At 38.3% G+C, this 22,292-nt stretch overlaps 1 protein-coding gene across 1 annotated transcript; it reads right to left on the bottom strand.

The window, feature by feature from the left end:
* Nucleotides 1–3,897: 3,897 nt before the first annotated feature.
* On the bottom strand, nucleotides 3,898–16,817 carry MKK6 (MAP kinase kinase 6). The gene is made up of 8 exons (XM_077361465.1): nucleotides 16,639–16,817; nucleotides 16,296–16,380; nucleotides 14,655–14,789; nucleotides 11,871–12,095; nucleotides 11,573–11,755; nucleotides 11,171–11,394; nucleotides 4,192–4,237; nucleotides 3,898–4,112 (listed from the first exon to the last, which is right to left on the bottom strand). Exons 1-8 carry the CDS (start codon nucleotides 16,716–16,718, stop codon nucleotides 4,020–4,022), a joined length of 1,071 nt encoding a protein of 356 aa, XP_077217580.1. The 5' UTR covers nucleotides 16,719–16,817; the 3' UTR covers nucleotides 3,898–4,019.
* Between the last annotated feature and the right edge of the window lie 5,475 nt (nucleotides 16,818–22,292).

A 22,292-nucleotide genomic window follows, 5' to 3' on the forward strand; every position in this document is an offset into this window, starting at 1 on the left:
CCCAGGTGGTAGATCAACCAAAATCCAAGTTTTATTACCCATGATAAAATCTATTTCGTCATTAATTGCTTCTTTCCAAAAAGCATCTTGTGACTTTATGGCTTCTCCATAGGTTTGAGGGTCACTTTCTATACTTAAGTTTAACAAGACAGAACCTTGGAGTTTTTCTCTTGTCCCTTCTACCAGATAGGTTACAAAGTCAGGGCCAAAACTCCTATCCCTTCTATCTCTTGAACTTCTTCTTATTTTACTAGGTTGTACACTAGGTTCACCAACTTCTGTTTGTGATTCTAAATGATGATCTACAGAAGTTGTAGGTTCAATTTCTTTAGGAATTGAAGTGAACCTATTTTCATAGAAAATGGCATCTCTAGACTCAATTATGGTATTGACATCTATAAAATCATTAGGTTCTATAACTAAGAACCTATAGGCCTTACTGTAACTAGCATATCCCAAAAAGATACACTCAATACCATTTTCACCTAATTTCCTTAACTTAGGTTTAGGGACTTTAACTATAGATCTACAGCCCCAAACTTTAAGGTAAATTAAGTTTGGTTTCCTTTTCTTCCACAATTCATAAGGGGTTATATTAGATTTCTTACTAGGTACCCTATTCAAAATGTGACAAGCCGTAAGGCTTCACCCCAAAAACTCTTATTTAAACCAGAATTAACAAGCATAGCATTAATCTTTTCAGTAAGTGTCATATTCTTCCTTTCTGCTACACAATTTTGTTGTGGTGTATAAGGGGCAGAAGTTTCATGGACTATGCCTACTGATTCACAGAAATGAGGAAAGTGATATTCACCACCTCTATCTGATCTGAGACGTTTAATGCTTGTTTTACATTGGTTTTCGACTTCAGTTTTATAAATCTTAAATTTTTCTAAAACCTCATCTTTATGACTAAGTAGATAAACATAACAGTACTTAGAATAATCATCAATAAATGTAACAAAGTACTTTTTACCTCCCTTTGTGGGAAAACTATGTATGTCACATACATCACTATGTATTAAATCTAATAAGTTAGAAGTTCTATCTACTTTAGAAAATGACTTAGTGATTATCTTGGTTTACATGCATGTTTTACATCTATCTACTAAGCCATTTTCATATTTAGGAATTAAGGTAACTTAACTATATCATTCATTTTCCTAGTATTTACATGTCCTAAACGATTATGCAATAAAGATAAAGAAGAATCCAAAACATAATCAAAGACATTCGCTTTATTGATATTAAGTTTGAACATCCCTTCATACATATATCCCTTCGTAACAAAAGTACCCCCCTTAGAAAGAATGAACTTGTCAGATTCAAATACAAGTTTGAAGCCATTGAGAATGCTTCCAGACACTAAATTCTTTCTAACTTCTGGTACATGGTAGACATCGGTTAGAGTGAGTCGCTTGCCGGATGTGAACTCAAGTTCCACCTTGCCCTTCCCTTTGACTTCTGTTGTCGACGAATTTTCCATGCATAACACGCTTCCATCTTCAACTGTTTCATAAGTTGAAAACAGGTTCCTGTCTTTACAGACATGCATCGTCGCACCAGAGTCAATCCACCAATCATTACCATCTTCAAGCATATTTCCCTCTGAAATCATGGCGACAAACTTTTCTTTGTCTGTTGGTGCACCCGATTTCTTATCCTTAAGAAGTCGGCACTCACTCTTGTAATGGCCTGGTTTGCCACATTTGAAACAAGCACCATTTCTTTTCTTATTCTTATTAGTCTTCTTTTCAGGGTATTTGTTTCTCTTCCGATTGTCTTTTTCTTATTAGTTCGAATTCTTGACATTTTCCACCAAATGGATCTTAGAGGATACAGTTTCATCTTCTTTCTTGTCTCCGATTCTTGACTCTTCCTCAATCATGAGGCATTGAGCCAAGTCTTCAATGGACATTTCCTCTTTCTTGTGTTTTAGACTTTTTCTAAAGTCTTTCCAAGTTGGTGGAAGTTTGTCAATAATTGAAGGGACAATGAATGAATCGTCAAGAAGGATGCCTTGCAAATGAATTTGACTAATTACACTCTACCAAAAATCGACTCACAGTGAATTTCTTGCTACTGGCATCTTCCGCCAAGTATTTGGCTTCAAGTGCATTCCAGGTTTCACTTGCTGATCCCATGCCTTTATATATGTCAAATAGTGTATCTGACATAGCATTTAGGATGTGCCATTTGCAAATGTAGTCATCATGTTCCCACTTCATCCTTGCACGAGCCTCAGCCAAAGTTTCATTTTCATTTGCTGCCGGCTTTAGAGTAGTGAGAACCCGGACCACTTTGAGTGATGTCAAAATGAAGTGCAACTTCTTCTGCCAGCACCTGAAATTTCCTTTGTCGAAACGTTCGAGTTTGACAAAGTCTTGGGTCATTTGACGAACCGAATAAAGTGCCATTGAAACAACAATAGAAAATCTTGTCTTAAGATTGTTGAAAAAAAAAATTTGAGGGTATTGTTGTTGATAGAAAAAAGAAACTTGTTGCTTAAAGGCGTGATATCACTTTCCTTAAGACAAGATTCGCCCCCACTATTAGTGTGCAAAGGGGATCCGCAAATTGCCTCCAAGATACAATGAAGCCTAGTAGGGAAGCCCTACTAATGTTTTATGATGCGTAGCACTAGCGGAATCAAACCCGAAATGCCATTCCGAAATTTCAAGCCTTAGAAAAATTTATAGATACTGTTTCTGCAGAAAAACAGTATCTAGAACAGTAAACAAAAGAAAAACAGTATGTAGAAATACTTGGGGATTTTGTAGGAGTGTAGAAGAGAGTGTAAAGTCTGTTAGAATTGCCAATTCGTTTTCCTGTTATGAAATAACTGAATTCTGCACATTTTGTAGACCACCTGGTGTCTTTTCAGGGTGGAAAACACCTCTACAGGGCACCTTTCCAGAATGTTTGAGATCTGACTGTTAGATCGCACCCATTGATATTGAACGGTCATGATCGATCCTAGAGGTGACTGTTGGTTTGAGTAAAACCTCTCTCCAACCCAGTCATCGTTAGATCAACCATCCATGGTGTGGATCGCACCGCCTTGGCACTTGACCGTTGGGGGAAGGGACACAACCCATTTGATCACACTCTTTGACCGTTGGAGTTATGGGCCCGTTGGGCCGACCATTAGGCCCGAACCGAAGCCCAACCCAACCCAACCATTCGGCTTGATGGGCCTACGAACCATTTGACCCACCCATCCGACCGGTCCACCTTCATCTTGATCCAACGGCGCAGATCAAATCTGGAAAAATTAAAGGCTCCAATCGCTCCTCGCGACGTTGCGTACGTGCAAAGTGCAAAGTGCAAAGTGCGCCTAAAAAGCGCCACTATGCGCCCTATAGTCCATTGCCCACACCGCGCGTGCGCGTGTGCGAACGGTGCGTTGCACCGTCCCGCGGGTCCAACCATGGGTTCAACCCAATGTGCAATCAACAAGTATTAGAGAAGTGTAATGCCTTTATAAGCCCTTCTCTTTCCTTTCTCTCATCCGGTAAGGGACTATCTTTTCAACTACACTTCTACATCCTTTTGTAAAAGCAAATCTTTCCAAGAAAACATTTTCTTTTTCCCAAACGCTTTTGATAAAACATTTTCCAAAACACTAAAACATGCAAAATACATGATTTTGAAAATCCAAAATCACTAACAAATTTTCCAACCAATACTTCTAAAATCAATCTTAAAATATTCCTACAAATTCAAAGACAATTATTGAAAACATGAAGGAAGCGAAATATAATTGTAGTACGAATTTTTGAGGTTTCCATTAACTTGAATTTTCCAAGAACATGCTTGGTGTCCGTACAATATTTATACTGAATCTTTACCAAGTTTCAATATAAGTAAGTATGGAGGCATCATAATAACGAAATGAATCATAAAGTTACCCTTTCAGCTGCTATAATGGCTTAATCTCAGAGGACATTTAGCCAAAACTGTCAATTATTGATTAAATATGATACCATTTTTACAGTCAATCATTACGAAAATACAAATTACCTTGGAAAATTTACAGGAGGCTCTAAGCTGTTCACCAGAATTCCGAGATCGATGTCTTTGTCCTCAAATTTTTTGATGAATGGATGACTCTGGAAAAGCCAAAATATTCATCAAGAAACCCTCTAAAACAATGAAAACAGAAATGAAATGGGAAAAAAAAACACTAACCAGAAGATCCAGCGACGACATTCTGTCTCGAGGGTCCTTTTGAATGCTGTAAGCAGATGGAACAAGATTGAGTTATGAATAGTTTTGAAAAGTTTCAAGAACTGACTCTAGTACAAACATGTACAGTCAATATTTGGGATATATCAGACAGACTATAGAATTCAAGTAAAAGCACCTAGAATCATGGAATCAAATAATTCCAGACTTTGTCTACTGCAAAATGCATGAACTCAAAATTCAAATAAGATTGTCCTTAATTAAGAGTGCATTTCTTAATGATCTTGTGATTTTTGAGTAGTGAATGCAGTTAAGACTCAGTTCACTCATTTCCAGATGACAACCCAATCAATTCATTACTAAGAACTGAAAAAGTTTAATTTTGCCTGAGTGAAAATTGCTAGAGCACCGACACTCACACGTGATCATATGAATGCCATCAAAAAAGCCCTTAGTTTCAGCATTGCCAACAAATTTCCACACTTCTCCAGAATACAAATTGATTATTGACTTCTGGAAAATTGGAAAAAGTGCATTGCAAAGAGACCATACTTCTAAATTCTAATGGAATGCAAGCAGCATAATAATTTATCTTAAGCAGGGTATGTATCTGATGTAGTGGCAATCGAAGTAGAAACTCCAGCAGGAAAAACACATTTTAGAAGTAAATATAACAGTACTACCCCTGCTCATGTAAGCTAAAGAACATTACTCATAAAAATAATCAGAAAAATGACTCAAGAGAGCAACAGTATTCATTTCTCTCTTTACTCCGTCCATGTATAATGTGCCCACTTCATAGACATAATAGCATTTTGTCCTGATTTCTTGGACAAAAGGTGTCATTAAGCTTTGAAACTAAAGGATGAAGTAAGAGCATTATTATTTTGCTGAAAGATTTTCGCATATTCTCGAGGACTTCCGATAATTGAAGTTGATTCAACTAATGTAATCTCTTGGGCAAACAGGAAAGCAGGAGGGACATGAAAAATTAAAAAGTGTAATTGCTGAAATATCAGAATTATGCTTCAAGATTAATCTAGCAATCCATCACGTGAGGAGATCGGAAAATGAATTGGCGGATAAGATAGCAAAAGAAAGGGTCGAAACGGAGAACTTAGTAATTGGCAGTGCACTATCTCTATAGTCTCAGTCAACAGTTGAGTTCTTAACTGTTGGTCCATTATGGAAGCAGAGACGGGTTCTTTTTATACATTTGGCAGCTGTACTTTTCCTGTTCTAGTCCAAGGAGCCAACTTTCAGGACTGCAGGATTGTTTGGAATCAGGGATTTGTTTCTTATTTTCTATTTTCTGGTGTAGAAGAGATGCCTTGTCTCTAGTTAGATTAGATGGTTGTATTCCTTGTTGTAAATTTGAAATTTGCAATAAAATTACCATTATCTTTAAAAAAAATAGGATGAAGGACATGGGCATCTTGGTCATTTTCATCGTTTAATTTTAACTTTATTTTTCTTTTATAGTCATCTTCTTCCCCTCTCTCTCCCAACCAACAAGAGCATGGGCATTTTGATCGTTTCATTTTAAGTTTTTCTCTCTCCCAACCAACAAACCCTGCCACCATTTCATCCCATTGACTGTAACAACTTCCCCACATTGCCTTAAACCCCTTCAAGCAAGTGATTTTAAGCTTTTTAAAACCATTTGTTACATGGGTTTTGGCAGAAATAAACTCTCTTGTCAATATATCACCCTTGCAGCAATCAACCAACCTCTCTAAAATATAAATAGGCCACACGTGCCGCATAAGTGCGTGACACATAAGTGTCTTCTTACATGGAATGGAATGTGCCATCTTAGAAAACCAGTCAATATAAAAAAAAATGGATTGCATACCTAGCTGAGTATGTTTTTTTAAGACCCCGACGTCCACACTCATGTCCTCCCATGGGCCTTCGGGAATTGGCAAAGGTGTGTAAAGTTCAATTTTTAGAGATTAGCCTTTCAAACCATAGTTTTAAAACTCACCCGAGTCAACTCTCTTTTCCCTTGGCCACGTTCAGCGTTTTGCCGCAACGTTCTGCGTTTTGCCCTACAGAGTCGATAAAAAATCCTTTGACTCTCCTAATTTATGAGTTATGACCACGTCAACCAAGAACTCAGCCACGTCAACAGCGTTCTTGGCCGCATCTGAGCTGAGTTGACAAGGATTTTTCTTGGGCACATTTTGACCCGCATCCGCATTTTTAAACAATGCTTCAAACTTCACTAACATGACACTTCTTAACATAAATTCCCATGTATCGTCACACCATAGGCCACAGTATCACGCTCCTTCACCAATGACGTGGTCTTGTAGCGGCCCTAATGTTTGCTGAGACCTTCTCCGTGTAGCCGCGTAATAATACCTTTTCAAGGGAGCAATCAGAAGCACAAACAATTGTCTTGAAGAGAGCAAATCAACATGTTGTGCACAAACACAACTGGTCCGCATCACACGACAATCATGATCAAACTCAAATTACCTGATTTGTTTAAACCCGACCACTTGTGTACCAACTGTAATGAGTAGAGAATTGCAATGACTTTCGTGACTGCCAATTGCTTATGTGCTCCCGCCTTCTCCTTCAGAACAAAGTGAATGCTTGGAAACAGGCTATCCACTTGGCATGTCCACAATTAATAGTACATTGCAAATTAATGTGTCATAGAGCATCGTGATATGATAATAGCACAAAGCTGGGAAAAAACTGGGAGAAAAATTTCTGAAGGGAATTCTAAAGGAAGACAAACTCCTGAACATTCCAGAATGTTCTAGAAATTCCGTTGGGACACCTTGTTCTGGAGTCTGGACTGAACCAACGGAAACACATCACCCAAACATTCTGAAATGGTGGATTCAGGCCATTTTCACTCAAAAACTTAGATAGGTTAGTTGAAATAATAAATCAAAGAAAGATAGAAAGAAGATTGTAGAGATCAATGAAAGATAGCGATGGGGACCATTCTAGGGCATATATTCGAATGTTTATGTGTTATGCAAGTGTCTTTTTAAGTCCCTTAAGTTATAAGAGGCGCATCAGGATCTTTTCCCACCAATATCACTAGGTTTCTTTAAGTTGTAGGTGTTTAAAATGGGGCTCACAACATCATAAGTGATAGGAGCATTTAAGTCATTTGCAATTAATCACTTAAGTTGGTAAGTGACCTCAAGGGCCCACCTTGCAACATAAAAGAAGTCATTGTAGTTTATATGTGGTAGGAAATATTATGCACTGGGAGTCTTAAGTCATTAGAAATTTGAGTTGAATTAGGAGTTTTATTTGAAAAAAAGCAGTATATTTGTCGTAGGATTAGATATTGTCCCTGAAAAGAGAGAATAGGAGTCCTAATTATACTATAAGTTGTTATGCAATAAGGATTAGAATTTTTTTTTTTCCAATTTCACATGACCTGCATAGCCTATAAATATGACAGGCCTGATGGCTCTGAAAACATTTGAATATGAATGAAAATTGAGGGTTTCTTATGTTGAATGGGTGTGATGCCTTTTCTTAAATGTGATGATACATATCCTAAGATGTGATGCCTAGGATAACCGTGGTGTGAATCAAGGTAAGTTTTCTATCACTATACTTTTTATTCCTTTTTTCTCTCTTTCTCCACCTTTTTTTGCCTTCATTTCCCCCACTTCTCCAGACTTCTTTTCAAGTATTTTCCTAGTTTTGCTAATCTTTCATTCCCAACCGAATAGTCAATCCACCTGATATCCCCACCAACTACAACACTGTAACAGGCTTTCAGAGATATGTGACAGATTTTTTCATTCCAGAACTATTACAGACTTTTGTTACAAAACTTACTATCCTTTACCTATACACTATAATTGTTAAAAAATGTGTCAAATTTCCTGCAAACTGCTCCTAACCAGGTCCATAGTTGCCACAGTGGGAAGTGAGTGCGAGAAGCGACGCGGGAAGCGAGGGCTTTAGAAAATAGAGAATGCGGGAAGCAAAAAGTTCTAAAGAAAGTAATGATAAAATGTGTGGGAAGCGTCATTGAAATTCAAAATGAATCTTAAAAGCGGACAAGATGTACATAGAAAGAGTAGTATTGTAGTAGTTTATGGAGCAAGGGTTAATATAGATAAGGATTGAGACTCTGCAACTAATTAGAATTAAAAGTTTTAGGAATTTATAGTTTCACATGTTTTATTCGTGTATATTAATGTGGCCAGATATGGGAAGGATTGGGTGGCAAGCACACTGTCAATGAAGTAGAGGAGGCTCAGGGTGACCTTGCACTTGCAAGACGGCTCGAAGGAGGAAGCCGAGACGTCAAGTCTTAATTCGAGCGGAGATGAAGACCACTAAGTTTTTGGAAAAAGAAGCACATAATTTTCATTTGAAACCTAAGATGAGTTTTCAAGTTTTAAATGTACTTTTTTAAAAAATATATGCACTCTCAACATTATCAAAAGGAGGAAATATTCTTTTAAGAAAAAATAATCACCTAAAGAGGAAACGTGGGAAACACGTAGGAAGCACACTCCCCTAAATTTGGGAAGCGAGAAGAACTTAGCTTTCGAAGCGAGTTTCGTGGGAAATGAGCTTCCCATCCGACAAGAAAGTTTCTGGCAACTATGAGTCTATGTCCAGGTCTTATCCAAAGTATTCCAAACTTGTTACAGGTTTGAAAGAGTCCTAAAAGGCTAAAACCATTACCTGAAGAAGAAAAACACCTTTCCCAGCCAAAATACCTCCTAACATTTGCTACTACCATGTTACCCAAAACTGTGCAGTAACAATCCTACTTCTTGGACTGCACAACGTGTGAAGCATCCAATCAGCTCTATATCGCCACTCCTAAACCCTTTAAGCAGTCTTATACCTACAATAAACCGAACCCATACCCTTTACTATCAATTGTCAAACAGATTTAACCTGCCAAAACACGTTACAATTCTACTTTAAACCCTTTTACAGTTCACTATAACCTGTAACAATCAATATAAAAACCTATGACAGCTGTCCTACCAATTGCCTAGACTTTTTCTCTTAATCCTCACACACAAATCAGCTCAAATCTGATCCTAAGACCATACGATATCCTCTCTCTTGACCTTCCTACATCAGTCGGTATCAGAGCTACATTTACAGTGATCTTCCCTTATCCGTCCTACATCATTTTGGTATTGAAGCTGCAAATTAGCATTTCCTTGGCCCTCCTCCTATCTCAATTGGTTTCAGTTAGGGGTGCAACTTGGGTCGGGCTCAACCTGAACCTGACAGGTTCAATCCGATTTTCGCTTGGGTTGGGCTGGGTTAGGGTTGGGGAAAGCCGACCCGATTTAATTTCAGACCCAGTTTCTTACAATTTCCACATTTGTGCTCTTGCTGAAAACCTCAGTCGTAGTAACAAAACGTGAACAAATCACTCCAGAAACTAGTTTCTAACTTATGAAGTGATGATCTACTTCAATATGTTTAGTCCTGTCATGTTGAGCGGGGTTATTTGCAATGCTAATGTCTACTTTGTTGTCGCAACACAAGTTCATAGGCATGAGAACATGACACCCCAACTTCTAACAATATTTGCAACCATAGTCACTCACATATACCATGTGCAATGGACCTAAATTGAGCTTCTACACTAGATCTACACAGATTTTATATCAGTTGCTTCCTCGCTTTTCTCCCTATCACCTCAAGTGTTTGGTTGAGTCTGTTTTGCTCAAAGTCAGGGATGATCTAGAGGGAAACTTGATCCCAAGTCCTTGAAGTATGCATTCTTGGGATACTCATCGACACAAAAGGATACAAACATTATCATCCTCCAACAAGGGAGAAGTTTGTGAGCATATTTGTGACATTTTTTGAATCCATGGCCCATTTTCTAGCCTAAATACTCCTCTACAAGGGAAAGTGAAAGTGAGGTGAAGAGTTGTCTTCTCTACCTCAATCAATACTTCAAATCATTGCCTTTACCGTTGCAAACATTCAGGCTGGTCCTCGGGTCAGGTCAAAACTATAGCAAGATTTCCTTTCATAAAAAATGGTAGGACTCCATATACTAAGTGTTATAAAAGATAAATAACGCCTTTCTCCAACAGCTTAAGCTTTTGGAGAAGTTGGTAAGTTAACATGGTATCAAAGCCAAAGGTCTCGAGTTCAAACCTCCCGGATAGCAAAAATCCACATTCGATGGTCGGCCCAAAGTGGGACCACATGTGCCACGTGTTTGCCAAGTGGGCCACACGTGCAGGGGAGTGTTAAAGTATAAAAGATAAATAACGCCTTTCTCCAACAGCTTAAGCTTTTGGAGAAGTTGGTAAGTTAACACAAAGAATATAAAAAATGGCAAGATTTCCTTTCAAATTGGTCCTACATCAGATCCATATACAAACAATATCAAAACTCTTCTAAAAATCCTCTAAAATTCATAACAATTTCCAATAACTAAAACTGGCAGGACTCCAAGGTTTTGGCAACAGTTGGACCATATGAAACTCATTGCTGAAATCAGCATGATGTTATTGTGGTGTCAACAGTAAACCCCTCCTTGTTCGGCACTTTTTATTCTTCCTCACTGATGGATATGTGATTCTTTAATAGATCAAGAAAAACATCACTCATTTTCATCCTCATCACATATAACTTGTTTCTCTGGACCCAAAAATGTTTTGCTACATTGATAATTAGAAGTATGTGGAGAATAAGTGGGAGATATTCTTCAGTCTGTAACCTAAAATATCTATCAGTAAAAGAAAAATGAGGACTTGAAAATGCAAAGATACTAGTCTATCAACGATGTTCTACTTGGTGCAGTAACCTCTAACCATTGCAAAGGTCAACCAGAGCAGAAGCAGCAGCAAATGATATATGTATGGAAGAGATAAACAATATATAACAAGTTTGAAAAGAAAGAGGCATTCTCCATTGGATGGTAAAAACCTAGTTAAATAAGATAAAATAACATAGGATAGCAATTATTATTTGTCATAACATGCACAAGTACACATACCAGGCTGAAATGAATGAACAGAACTCTGGTGAGAATTGATCTGGTGGGGCAGAAGGTGGTGGTTGGTCCACAATAGTCTCCAGAAGTTCATAAAAACTTAGCCAACCTTCTTCTTGTTCAGGTGGTAAATAGGGAAAACGACCTATAGCACACTCGAGTATGACCATGCCTAGACTCCAAATGTCACTACTGTAATCATAGGTGCTTCCACTAATTCGTTCAGGCTGTGACAGGAAAATCTTGATACTGTTAGCTCTCATCCTTCGAACTGTTGACCGATAATCATATCCAATGCACTTAAAACTGTAGTCTTCTACAAAGCGTTCAATAACTAAATAGTTCAGAAATAGCAATAATTAGGCCTATGAATTAGTATAATTAGAGAACAATAGTTCACCATACCGACATGTAGTTGTAAGTTCCAACAAATGTATCACGTTGACCCATGGAGCTCGCAAGCATGACACTCACTCCAAAATCAGTTATCTTTACTTCCCCTTTGTGATTTACTAACAAATTGGATGGCTTTATATCCCTGTGAATTACATGTCTTTCATGGTGCAAGTATACAAGACCCTTCAAAACCTAAAGATAAAGAGGAAAGAGTGAGATCAGGAAAGGAAAAATAAACAAGGTCATCTGACTATAATGAGAATTCATAGTCTTGACAGACAATATAAAGTATAGAACATACACAGACCTGCTTACAAACAACTGCAAGATACGGCTCAAGTATTGTTTTGACTTGTTTGACAATGTCTGCTAAAGATCCACGATCCATGTATTCCAAAACGAGTGAAATAACTCCATTTTGGTAGAAAGAATGGTAACAAACAACAACATGTGGGCATTGTGATGCTTGATTTATTTTCAGCTCTTGGACTATTTGTTTGCGAACAGTCTCTTGAATGTTCATCTGGATAACCTGCAGAGTATATCATCCCCCTGTCAACTTCCTCTGCATTCCAATCTGCCAGGACCTTAGAGCAAAATTATAATAATCATTCAAGAACCCATGTAGCAAAACAAAAGGATGGTGTCTTATATTCATTCTGCAGCTGTTGAGCATTATCTGTAACTCCATGATTAATTATATGATCCTGCCAATTCGTGGCAGTTGCACAATTATTTCTAACATTTTTATGTTCTGCAACGTTAAATCGTGTCAATAAAAATGAAATAATTTATCTTTTTTCTTTATTCTTTTTCCTTGGTTGAGTGGAATTAGAAACTCTCTGAGATCGAAGTTCTAATTCTCCTCCACTTGCGCATTGAGAATATTCAAGGCTTCTAACAGTTGTTTCCTACCTCATGCTAAGAGGGGAAGGCATTGTGCCATGGAATGCTTCATTTTGTATTCCAAAGATCAAGTTGTACGAATAATCATGTTGACTTTCTGACCAAAGATGTAGTAAGACGCACTATCCCATGTTCATCACTCCTCTTTAGTTATCCAACAGTGCTTTGGATGCCCAAGAGGGTTGATTTATAAAGTTCATAAAAAAGTTTTTTTATAAAAAGAAACAAAATGTGAGGAATTTTAGTCCATCGCCACAAATCAAGTTGAAATTATAAACATGTCGTGGAACGTCACTTAAACTTATTCATAGCATGTGTTACATTTTGCCACTTGGAGTCAATTTTGCGTATTGAAATAAGTAATAACACAGTTTGATGTGGTAGAACTGTTCAAGTTTCGGTTATCAACTTATTTACAAAATTACATGGTCTGTAAATTTTTTGGGCAAGAGTTGACGAACGCAGATAAACCAAATTTTCATTGGCATATTGGAATATAACCGACCATAAAATGATCAGAATGACTGAAAATATACCATACAGAAATGCAGCGGCTAAAGAAAAAAAATAAAAATAAATATCAACATATTTGCTCTCTTACACTTCTATAAAAACATTTTTCCTCAAAATATGAATGCCCTGTTTGTCTCAAAAAAGTTGAAACTCGAAACCTATTATATCAAGCACATTTAGGAATAAATCTCTTATCCCCTTTAAATATTGAGCGAAAACAAAATAGAGTCCAAATAGGCGGATTGGTCACAATTAGGAGAAAGCCAAATAGTCAACATTGGGACCCATATGGGGACACAGTATCGAGGCCATTGATCTGGTGGACTATCATGAGATGACGCACATGGACCTTGATCCAATGCCAAAAAAACATCCCACCAGTCAAACTACAGCCTACAAATATCAACGCTTTAGCTTCCCTTGAATCCTCAATGAGGCATATTAGATCAATGGGTTAGGATCATACGATCAAGGTGCGGCCAATGGCAATGGCTGGATATGTGTTAACTAGTCGGATCAACAGAGCCGAACACATCTGTGTTGCATATGTGATCCCAAAAAGAGATTGTTAAGAAAGAACCTAACAATCACTGCCTTTTTAGCATTTCTCAAAGGAATTTTGATTAATCATCTGCTTACTTTCTCATCGAGAAGTGGCAAGGCATTTTAATGTTCTTGGTTCTATTGTGCAAACTGAGTTAGAGCCTTAAAGGCTATATGAAAAGCACTTGAACTCCAGGGTGAAGATTTTGTACTTCCTTAGTATTGAGGTCCTTCCTAGCCTTATAATTTTTCTTCTTCTTTGTTTTTTTCGAGAAACATATTTTGGGCATTTTTTCACGACAAGTTTTTTACTCTAATGAACCTGTATGTTAATATGTAGAAAATGTAGGAAAGACTCCATATGCTAGCTGATCAACACATTATTGCTTGAGATTTTCTTATTTCTTGAAGAGTATCATAAAAAAGAAAGGAAGAGACATGAGGTAATTATTTCAGAAAGAGGATGTATTTGACATTTTGTGAAGAAAATACATGGACCGGGGAGAATGGGGAAAAAGTGACATCATGAGAAGCAGCAGGGTTCTACTTGAGTGATTCATAAATTAAAAAATAAGAGAAAGAATAAGGTCACAAGACTGTACTGGTTCTTTTCCGATAGCGACAAACCATAATTTGAGGCAGCACATGTCAAGTTGGAAGGAATTGTTGCACTGCTCTTTGGGAAGATGCATTCATGTTCTTTCTTTTGATTTGGGAAAAAAAAACTCTTGATTTGAAAAAACACATGCTGATCCACAATTCCACACTGAACAAAGCCCATCAGTGACAGTAGAATGAATTAACGATTTACTATGGCAGTCATTTTTGTTATGTATGTATTAACTGGTTGGTGAAATCTTAGTCATAATTAGCCACTTTCTGACTAACTGACAGGACTAACAATCAAAAAGTTATCAAATAGCTTCCATGAAAAAGAAAATCCTTAGATGTGGCATTTTGTGGAACTTCTTAGTTTATTCATATTTTCCAACAATTACATTATAATCAAATGATCTAAAAAATATAACTGTGTCCCCACCATAGTACCTTCTTAGTCTAATCACATTCCAACAATTGCATTATAATCAAATGGGCAAAAAACGATAACTCAGGGTCCCCACTATAGTACCTTTAGCGCAAATAGTGTCCCCTCCCATTTATGGCGAACAAGTTGAACAACACCTCCACTTCCCTTCCCAATGACTTTGATAGTCTCAAGGTCTTCCAACAAGAACTGGAAATCAATCTCTTTCGCATCTGACGGCTGCATATCAAGATATTATAAACAGAGTTCGCAGAAAAAATTCAGCAGAAAAAAAAAACTGTAAAGCAAAGCATCATGGAAGTTATTTCTTTCATATATGTCACCATACTGAGGATATCCACTATAGAATTTCCTAATTCCTGCCATAGCCTATCTTTCACATTACCATGATAATAATAGATGATTCCATAAGTGATCCTCTTACAGTAAGTTGTTCAACCATTTGATGCCAACAATTTTACTGTTCGTTATTTATCTTAGTAGAGAGAAATCATAACTGTTAAGTGATATTAAACAGCAAAAGAGTCCACTAAGTTGACCTTGAAATAAATAGAACTCACTTCGGGGAAAAAAGACTAGAAGAAGCCCTATATATATACAAATATAACACACGACTTTCGACGTCGTCTTTTTTTTTCTCCATTTTTTAAGTGAAATTCTCTCACTCAATGAACAGTGTATAACCATATGCCGAGCACTATTGAAGCAAATGATGAGATTAGATCGGAAATCCCTGACATGCACAGAAGGTAACACCACCACTTGCAGCAAATGGCATTACCAGTTCTCTCTCTTCAATCAAATGACATAAATATTATTAAAAATAAAAAAGAAAGTACAAAAAGATTATTGCACAGTGGGCATTTAGCCCCAAATCACTAGTTAGTTAAATCAGTTTTTTTTTTTTTTGAATGGCAATTTATTAGAAGGTAGTGAAGAGTAAGATTTGTTAAATCAGTTTTACATTAGATTTCGGATGATCAGGTGTTGCATGATGTGTATGACTGTTGAAAGCATTTTCTGAATTTCTAGGAACTTCATGTGCAAAGTCTACCAGTTCTATCCTTTAACCATCTGATAGCAGAATCCCCTTCTTTCTGCCTAGATATGAGCTGGAGTCCTTTTGAAAGGGTGACGCCCAACATTTTCTTCTCTTTTTTCATTTTTTCTTGAACAGGACACCAAACATTCCAATGGATGTCATTTACGCTTATTATTTTTCGAAACAGGCATTACTCCTAAATAATTAACTTCCTCTATATTGCTTCCTCTATTCAAGGACCCATATTTTTCGCTTAAATTCTCTCCATTAATCACTTCACTTTATAGCAAATTGTACCACTGAATCAAAGAAGTGAATTATGTTCCAACCCTTGGTCAGTTGAATCATTTAAGTCAGCATTGTTTTTTCATCTAGCTATCAAAGAATCCATTGGGCAACACAGTTTTATAAAGAGTGACTAATGTTCATATTGGGATCTTTTTGTACAAAAATACAAACAACACAGTTTCATTTTTCATTTCTGACTATTTCTTAAATTAGCCCAACATGACATGCAATGAATCTTAGACATAAAATCCTAATACGAGACAAATCATCAGCAAAGAAATCTATACAAGTTTAACGCAATAGATTGCTTGATATTACGCAAAACCTAAACTAGAAAAGAAACCCGCTTATGCGATTGATCAGCAAAAAATGGGGAACTGAAAAAAAAAACTTACACGAATTTCCTTCTCTTCGGAAATCAGACGCAGACCTTTCTTATTTAAAAGCAGATCGCCATCTTGGAACGTGCCGCTCGCAGTCCTGGAAAATACAAAAAAAAAAAAAAAAAAACCCTAATAGTTATCACAAACTCGAAAAGAAAAAAGGAAAACGGAAAAATCAGTGAAATTCTCAAATAAATTACTTAGGCAAACTGAAATTGGAAAGAACAAATTGATCGAGAGAGCAAGAAATGCGATGATGAAAAAAAAAGGTGGGGGGGGGGGGGGGGTCAATTGAAAGGCAAATTGGTTTGGATCTGTGGAAATTCAGAGAAAAAAGAAGGGGCGAATTACTTACAGGAAGTTTGTGATGGGGGTTTCTTGAGCAGGAACGGAGAGCTTGAGCTGCTTCAAGGGCTTGGGCTTTTTGCTCTTCATGATCTAGGGTTTTTTTAGGGTTTCTGGTTTTTTGGAGTTTTGGAGAGAGAGTAAAATGGAGAGAGAAATAACAAAAGATTTTCTTTGGTAGAAAGTGAGAGGAGTTGCTATCAGAAGAAAATTCAAATGACAGAAAGCCGCCACATGGTTCAATTATTTTGTCCATGATTTTTTTTTTTTTGGGCGATAATAAATGCGCACCCCCTGTAGGATAATTCGCACCCCTATCACGTTAAAAAAGTTAAAGTCTGCCAAAAATACAGCTGTGCATGCACGTCAAAAAAAAACAGTGGGTCCCACATTATTTGGGTGATCCCAACCGTTCATTCGTCGAGCCCTTAGGTAGATAGGTTGTGCTCAAAAAATCTTCTCCATAGATTCTAATCATCTAATCTGTCAAGGTTTCTGTATTGTACTGTCAATTTTAAATCTCCACAAATTGGAGGGTTAGGATATCCTATGGAGAAGATTTTTCTGGGCACACCCTATCTAATCAGGGCCCAATGAATGAACGGTTTGGATCGCGTGTAGTTAATATGCGTATAATTATCCATGTAGTTAATATGCGCCAAGGCGTCAGGTTAGATGTTCCCCATCATATACTGTGGAGTGTGCGTGAAAACCAATATTTTTTTTATAAAGTATAGTGGTGGCCACTTAAGAGGATGTTCCAAACCCTGCATTCAGGAGCGGAACCAGGAATTTACACGGGGGGCCGGGACTAATTTACACTTGCCTGCATTGGTCATTGGGGGGAGGCGCATTGCCACTAAACTAGCTAAGCATGCATGTATACCCATGCACCATGCACATACACCCATACACCATAAAAGAGATTTTTCAAGACATTGGGGGGCCATGGCCCCCCTCATGCAATATGTGCCTCCGCCCCTGCCTGCATTTGTTGGCCCACAACCTAACTAGTAGGTTGTAACATGTAGGTCATTTCCATAGGATGGTCCAAAGTCCTAACCTTCGGTCTATGGAAATCTCCATAGATTAGAGGGTTAAGATCATCCTACGGAGATGATCTGCAGGGTGCAACTTATGAACGGTTTGGATCATCATATGAAGTGGGCCCACCACTTTTTCAAAATTAATGGTTGAATATGGATCCACCAGTAAATCCATTGTACCACCTAATGTCTTTGCGTGTGTAATAAGAAGCTTCCCAAAGGAGTATTCATTCATACAAGTAAAGGAAAATGATATGAGGCGAACATGCTTGTTTTAGGATTTTTCCATTGTACACTCGTAGCCCGTTTTGATTTTCAGAATAAGGCATTATTATACAGAATTTTATTAAAGCAAGCAGAGACCGAGATGGTGATTATTAAACAGAGGAAAAATGCACGGCTGAGATTACGCCCAAAGCAACAAGATAAAAAGAGATAACTCAAGAGGGAGAAAGTCAAACAACTGAGAGAGCAAAGGAGGATATTATTGACTTTTGTAAAAAGTTTTTTTCATTTTTTTGGTCGGTAAGCTCGAATTGAACCTCGGACAACGCTAGAGGCTCAATAAAAAAACTCTTTCCATTAAATGTAAGTGTCGTTATCAAAATGAGGGGTGCAAATATCAAAACAAGTGAGTGTTGTTACTAAATGAGAGAGAGAGAGAGATACTAATGACCGTAGCATGGTTTTAAATTTCGACCGAAATCCAAAATTTTGGGTTTCGGTCGGGATCAAAACCGAAATCAAACATACCCGAAACGGTATTTTTTTCGATCATCCTCAAATCTCGGAAATTCAGCCCCAAAATGTCGGTTTTATTCTTTAAATAATATTTTAATTTCGACAAAAATTTCCGTAATTTTGGCTGAAAATTCTATACATAATTAAATAATTTTTTTAATGGTTACCGGATTTCAGACCGAAATTTCGGATTTCGGCGGAGACTGAAATGGGTACCGAAACTGAAATTTAAAACCATGGACCATAGTATAGAATTTCTCCATTTATTATCTTAAAAAATGTACAAGTATCTTTATCAAAACAAGGGAGTTCCATTATCAAGCCCGAGGAATGGAAAGCGAAAGAAACTATTGAGTATGTAGTATCTGTTTGGTTGCCGGGTTTTTTTTTTCCTAGGATTTATGTGGGAGAAAAAAAATCCAAGGAGATCGGTGGGGAAAAAAAAAGTCCGAGAAGTATCCAGGTAAAATAAAAAACTCATGTTTGATTGACCGGCTTTGTTTGGTTGCTTGAACTTTTGGGAAGAAGAGAATTCTTCTCAAGCTTATTTTTGGTTCCTGGGATTTTTTTTTTTTCCTTCCTCGGGTTTCATGCGAGGTTATTTTGGTTCCTGGGATTATTTTGGGCCCACCAACCAAACGTGGGTTTCCTAGGAAATCCCACAAAAGTCCCAAGAATAAAAAAAAACCGGGCAACCACACTGACCAAAAGGAAGGGTGTGCTATTATCAAAACGAGGGAGTGCATAAAGAGGAAGTATTGACCATGTAAAGACTAAAGACTTTCTCTATCTATTATCTTTAAAAACAAGGCAGTGTCATGATCACAACAAATGGGTGTAAATATTATATCTTATTAAAAGACCAAAAGGCCCAAGAGAAATTAAAATTATTATATAATAATCATTGAGTGTCTTACTGATCTAAGTGGATCTTGGAATGGTGGGCCCAACAAATAACACCACAATAATGGAGAAATGAGAAGAATCCTAATTACTCCAGTATTAAGAATTCTTACATACTCCTCCTACTTGGAAAACAAAACAGGGAGAGTTTTCTCCTATATATTAAATTATCATCTTCTAGGTTCATTAGGACTAGGACTTCTAATTAGGGCTGCAACTCGGGTCGGTCGGGTCGGGTTTTGGAGAACCCAACCCTACCCGAGAAATATCTCGGGTCGGGTCGGGTCGGGTTTTTTTTCGGAGAACCCACGATTCCCAAACCCGGCCCTACCCATGATAAATCTCGGGTCGGTTCGGGTCGGGTCGGGTTTTTTCACGTTGACGCAAATTTTTAAGGAAAATTCTTGTTTGGCAAGGCAGCTCAACTCATAGAAGCAGAAATTACACTCACATTACACTTGAATCAAACAATGATGTAATTACACTCACATCACACTTGAATCAAACAATGCTGTAATCAAACAATGTTGTAATTACAATCAAACAGTGCTGAATCAAACACTTGAATCAACTCAACTCATAGAAGCAGAAATTACACTCACATGCAGTAACAGTGGGTGCGTGGGTTTTCACTTTTAACTTTGGGATAATTACATTTACACCCCCTCTAGTTTCTGACACATCCACTTCCACCCCTATAGTTTAAAACGTGACAAATACACCCCTGTAGTTTCAATTTGTTTAAGGTTTGCCCCCTCAGCTGAAGGTTCGTCCATAGATTGAAGGGTTAGGATGATCCGATGGAGCTGATTTTTTGGGCACACCATATCTATGTCAGGACCCATCAAATGAACGCTTTGGATCATCCAAATAATGTGGGCCCCTACTCGAACGCTTTGGATCATCCAAATAATGTGGGCCCCTACCCGAATCCAAACACTACCAAAAAATCATCCAAATAATGTGGGCCCACATTGTTTGGATGATCCAAAGCGTTCATTTGATGGGTCCTGACATAGTTAGGGTGTGCCAAAATAATCAGCTCCATCGGATCATCCAAACCCTTCAATCTATGGACGAACCTTCAGCTGAGGGGGCCTACCTTAAACAAATTGAAACTACAAGGGTGTATTTGTCACGTTTTAAACTATAGGGGTGGAAGTGGATGGGTCAGAAACTAGAGGGGGTGTAAATGTAATTATCCCTTTAACTTTTAACTAACAATAGAAAAAAATGTACATACTATAACTTATGTAACTCGGGTCGGGTCGGGTCGGGCCCCTTCAAACCCGGCTCGACCCGAGATTCATGCGGGCTTTTGAATGCTGAACCCGGCTCGACCCGAAACCCATGAAACCTGAACCCGACCCAGGCTATTTTCGGGTCGGGTCGATGTGGGTCGGGTTTTACCCGGCTCGAGTTGCAGCCCTACTTCTAATCATGGTTTTAAATTTTACCTAAAACATTTTGTTTTGGGCGCTAATATTCCCCCCGCCCCCCTTGTAGTCTATTCCCACCCCCCACCCCCTTTTGACGGCTGGCTAACGTTAAACGTTAGGATATGTCACTTTCCCACCATTTGACCTCTCTCTCTCTCTCTCTCTCTATATATATATATATATATAGAGGATATGTCACTTTCCCACCATTTGACCTCTCTCTCTTTCTCTCTCCACACACAACATGACAACAGGAACAGTTGGTGGGCCAACAGAAACCGTTGGTGGAATGGTGGGCCCATCTTTAAACAACGTAGGCCCCGCCCATACCACAGTAGGATAATCCAAACCATCCATTTGATGGGCCATAAACGTAAATAGGTTGCGTCCCAAAATATCATTACCATAGGCTGATCCTAGCCCTCCGATCTAAATAGAAACTACATCTTATGCAACCTCTATAGATTGTAGGGTTGTGATCATCCTATGGAAATGATTTTTGGGGCACAACCTATTTACATTGTGGCCCATCGAATGAATGGTTTGGGATCATTCTATGGAGTTGGTCGTAAAGTAACATTAAGGCCCGTCCACAACATAGGACATTCCAAGCCGTCCATGGTTTGGATAATCCTATGGAGTTGGTCGTACAGTAACATTAAGGCCCAATCGTAGGCCCCACCGTTTTTTTTTTCAAATTGAAGCGTACCGTCCACAACATAGGATGATCCAAGCCGTCCATGGTTTGGATCCTACTATGGTGTGGTTCGTACAGTAACATTAAGGCCCAATTTAGGCCCCACCCATAATTTTGAAAATGAAGTATACCGTCTAGACCATAGGATGATCCGAGCCGTCCATGGTTTGGATCCTACTATCGTGTGGTTCGTACAGTAACATTAAGGCCCAATTTAGGCCCCACCCATAATTTTGAAAATGAAGTATACCGTCTAGACCATAGGATGATCCAAGCCGTCCATTTGATGGGCCATAACGTAAATGGGTTGTGCCCCCAAAAGGGTTGGCCCATCAAATGAATGGTTTGGATCATCCTGTGGTCGTACAGTAACATATTTGTGGGCCCCATCAAGTCATATGTGCGACATGCCACGTCACACAGACTTCTCCACCACTTTCTAGTTGGCGAATTCGATTTTCAAAAATCCCGTTCAACGGCCTGAAGCTATTATGCGTCCCTAACCGTGCACGATAGCCAATCCATCGAATCCGATCTTCGGCGGCCTCCACCTTGCGCCACCGCCTGTCCCGGGGAATCCCCCATTAAACCACCAATCCAAAAAACCCTAGTCTAACCCTAAAGACCACCATTATTCACCCTAACTTCTTCCTCTTCACCTACACCAGAATCCTAAATCTCCAACCCTACCCTTCCTTCCACCTAACCCTAGATACCACTATTGTTCACCCTAACATTCTTCATCTTCACTTCCACCAAACCCTAAATCCTGACCCTACCCTACCTTCCACCTAACCCTAGTCTTACCTCCTCCCTCAACCACTACCTCTCCAGCCAC

This window comes from Tasmannia lanceolata, unplaced genomic scaffold (assembly GCF_043159265.1).
Source record: "Tasmannia lanceolata isolate RefF3 unplaced genomic scaffold, GAP_Taslan_0.1 ptg000003l, whole genome shotgun sequence".
In the NCBI taxonomy this organism is placed as follows: domain Eukaryota; kingdom Viridiplantae; phylum Streptophyta; class Magnoliopsida; order Canellales; family Winteraceae; genus Tasmannia; species Tasmannia lanceolata.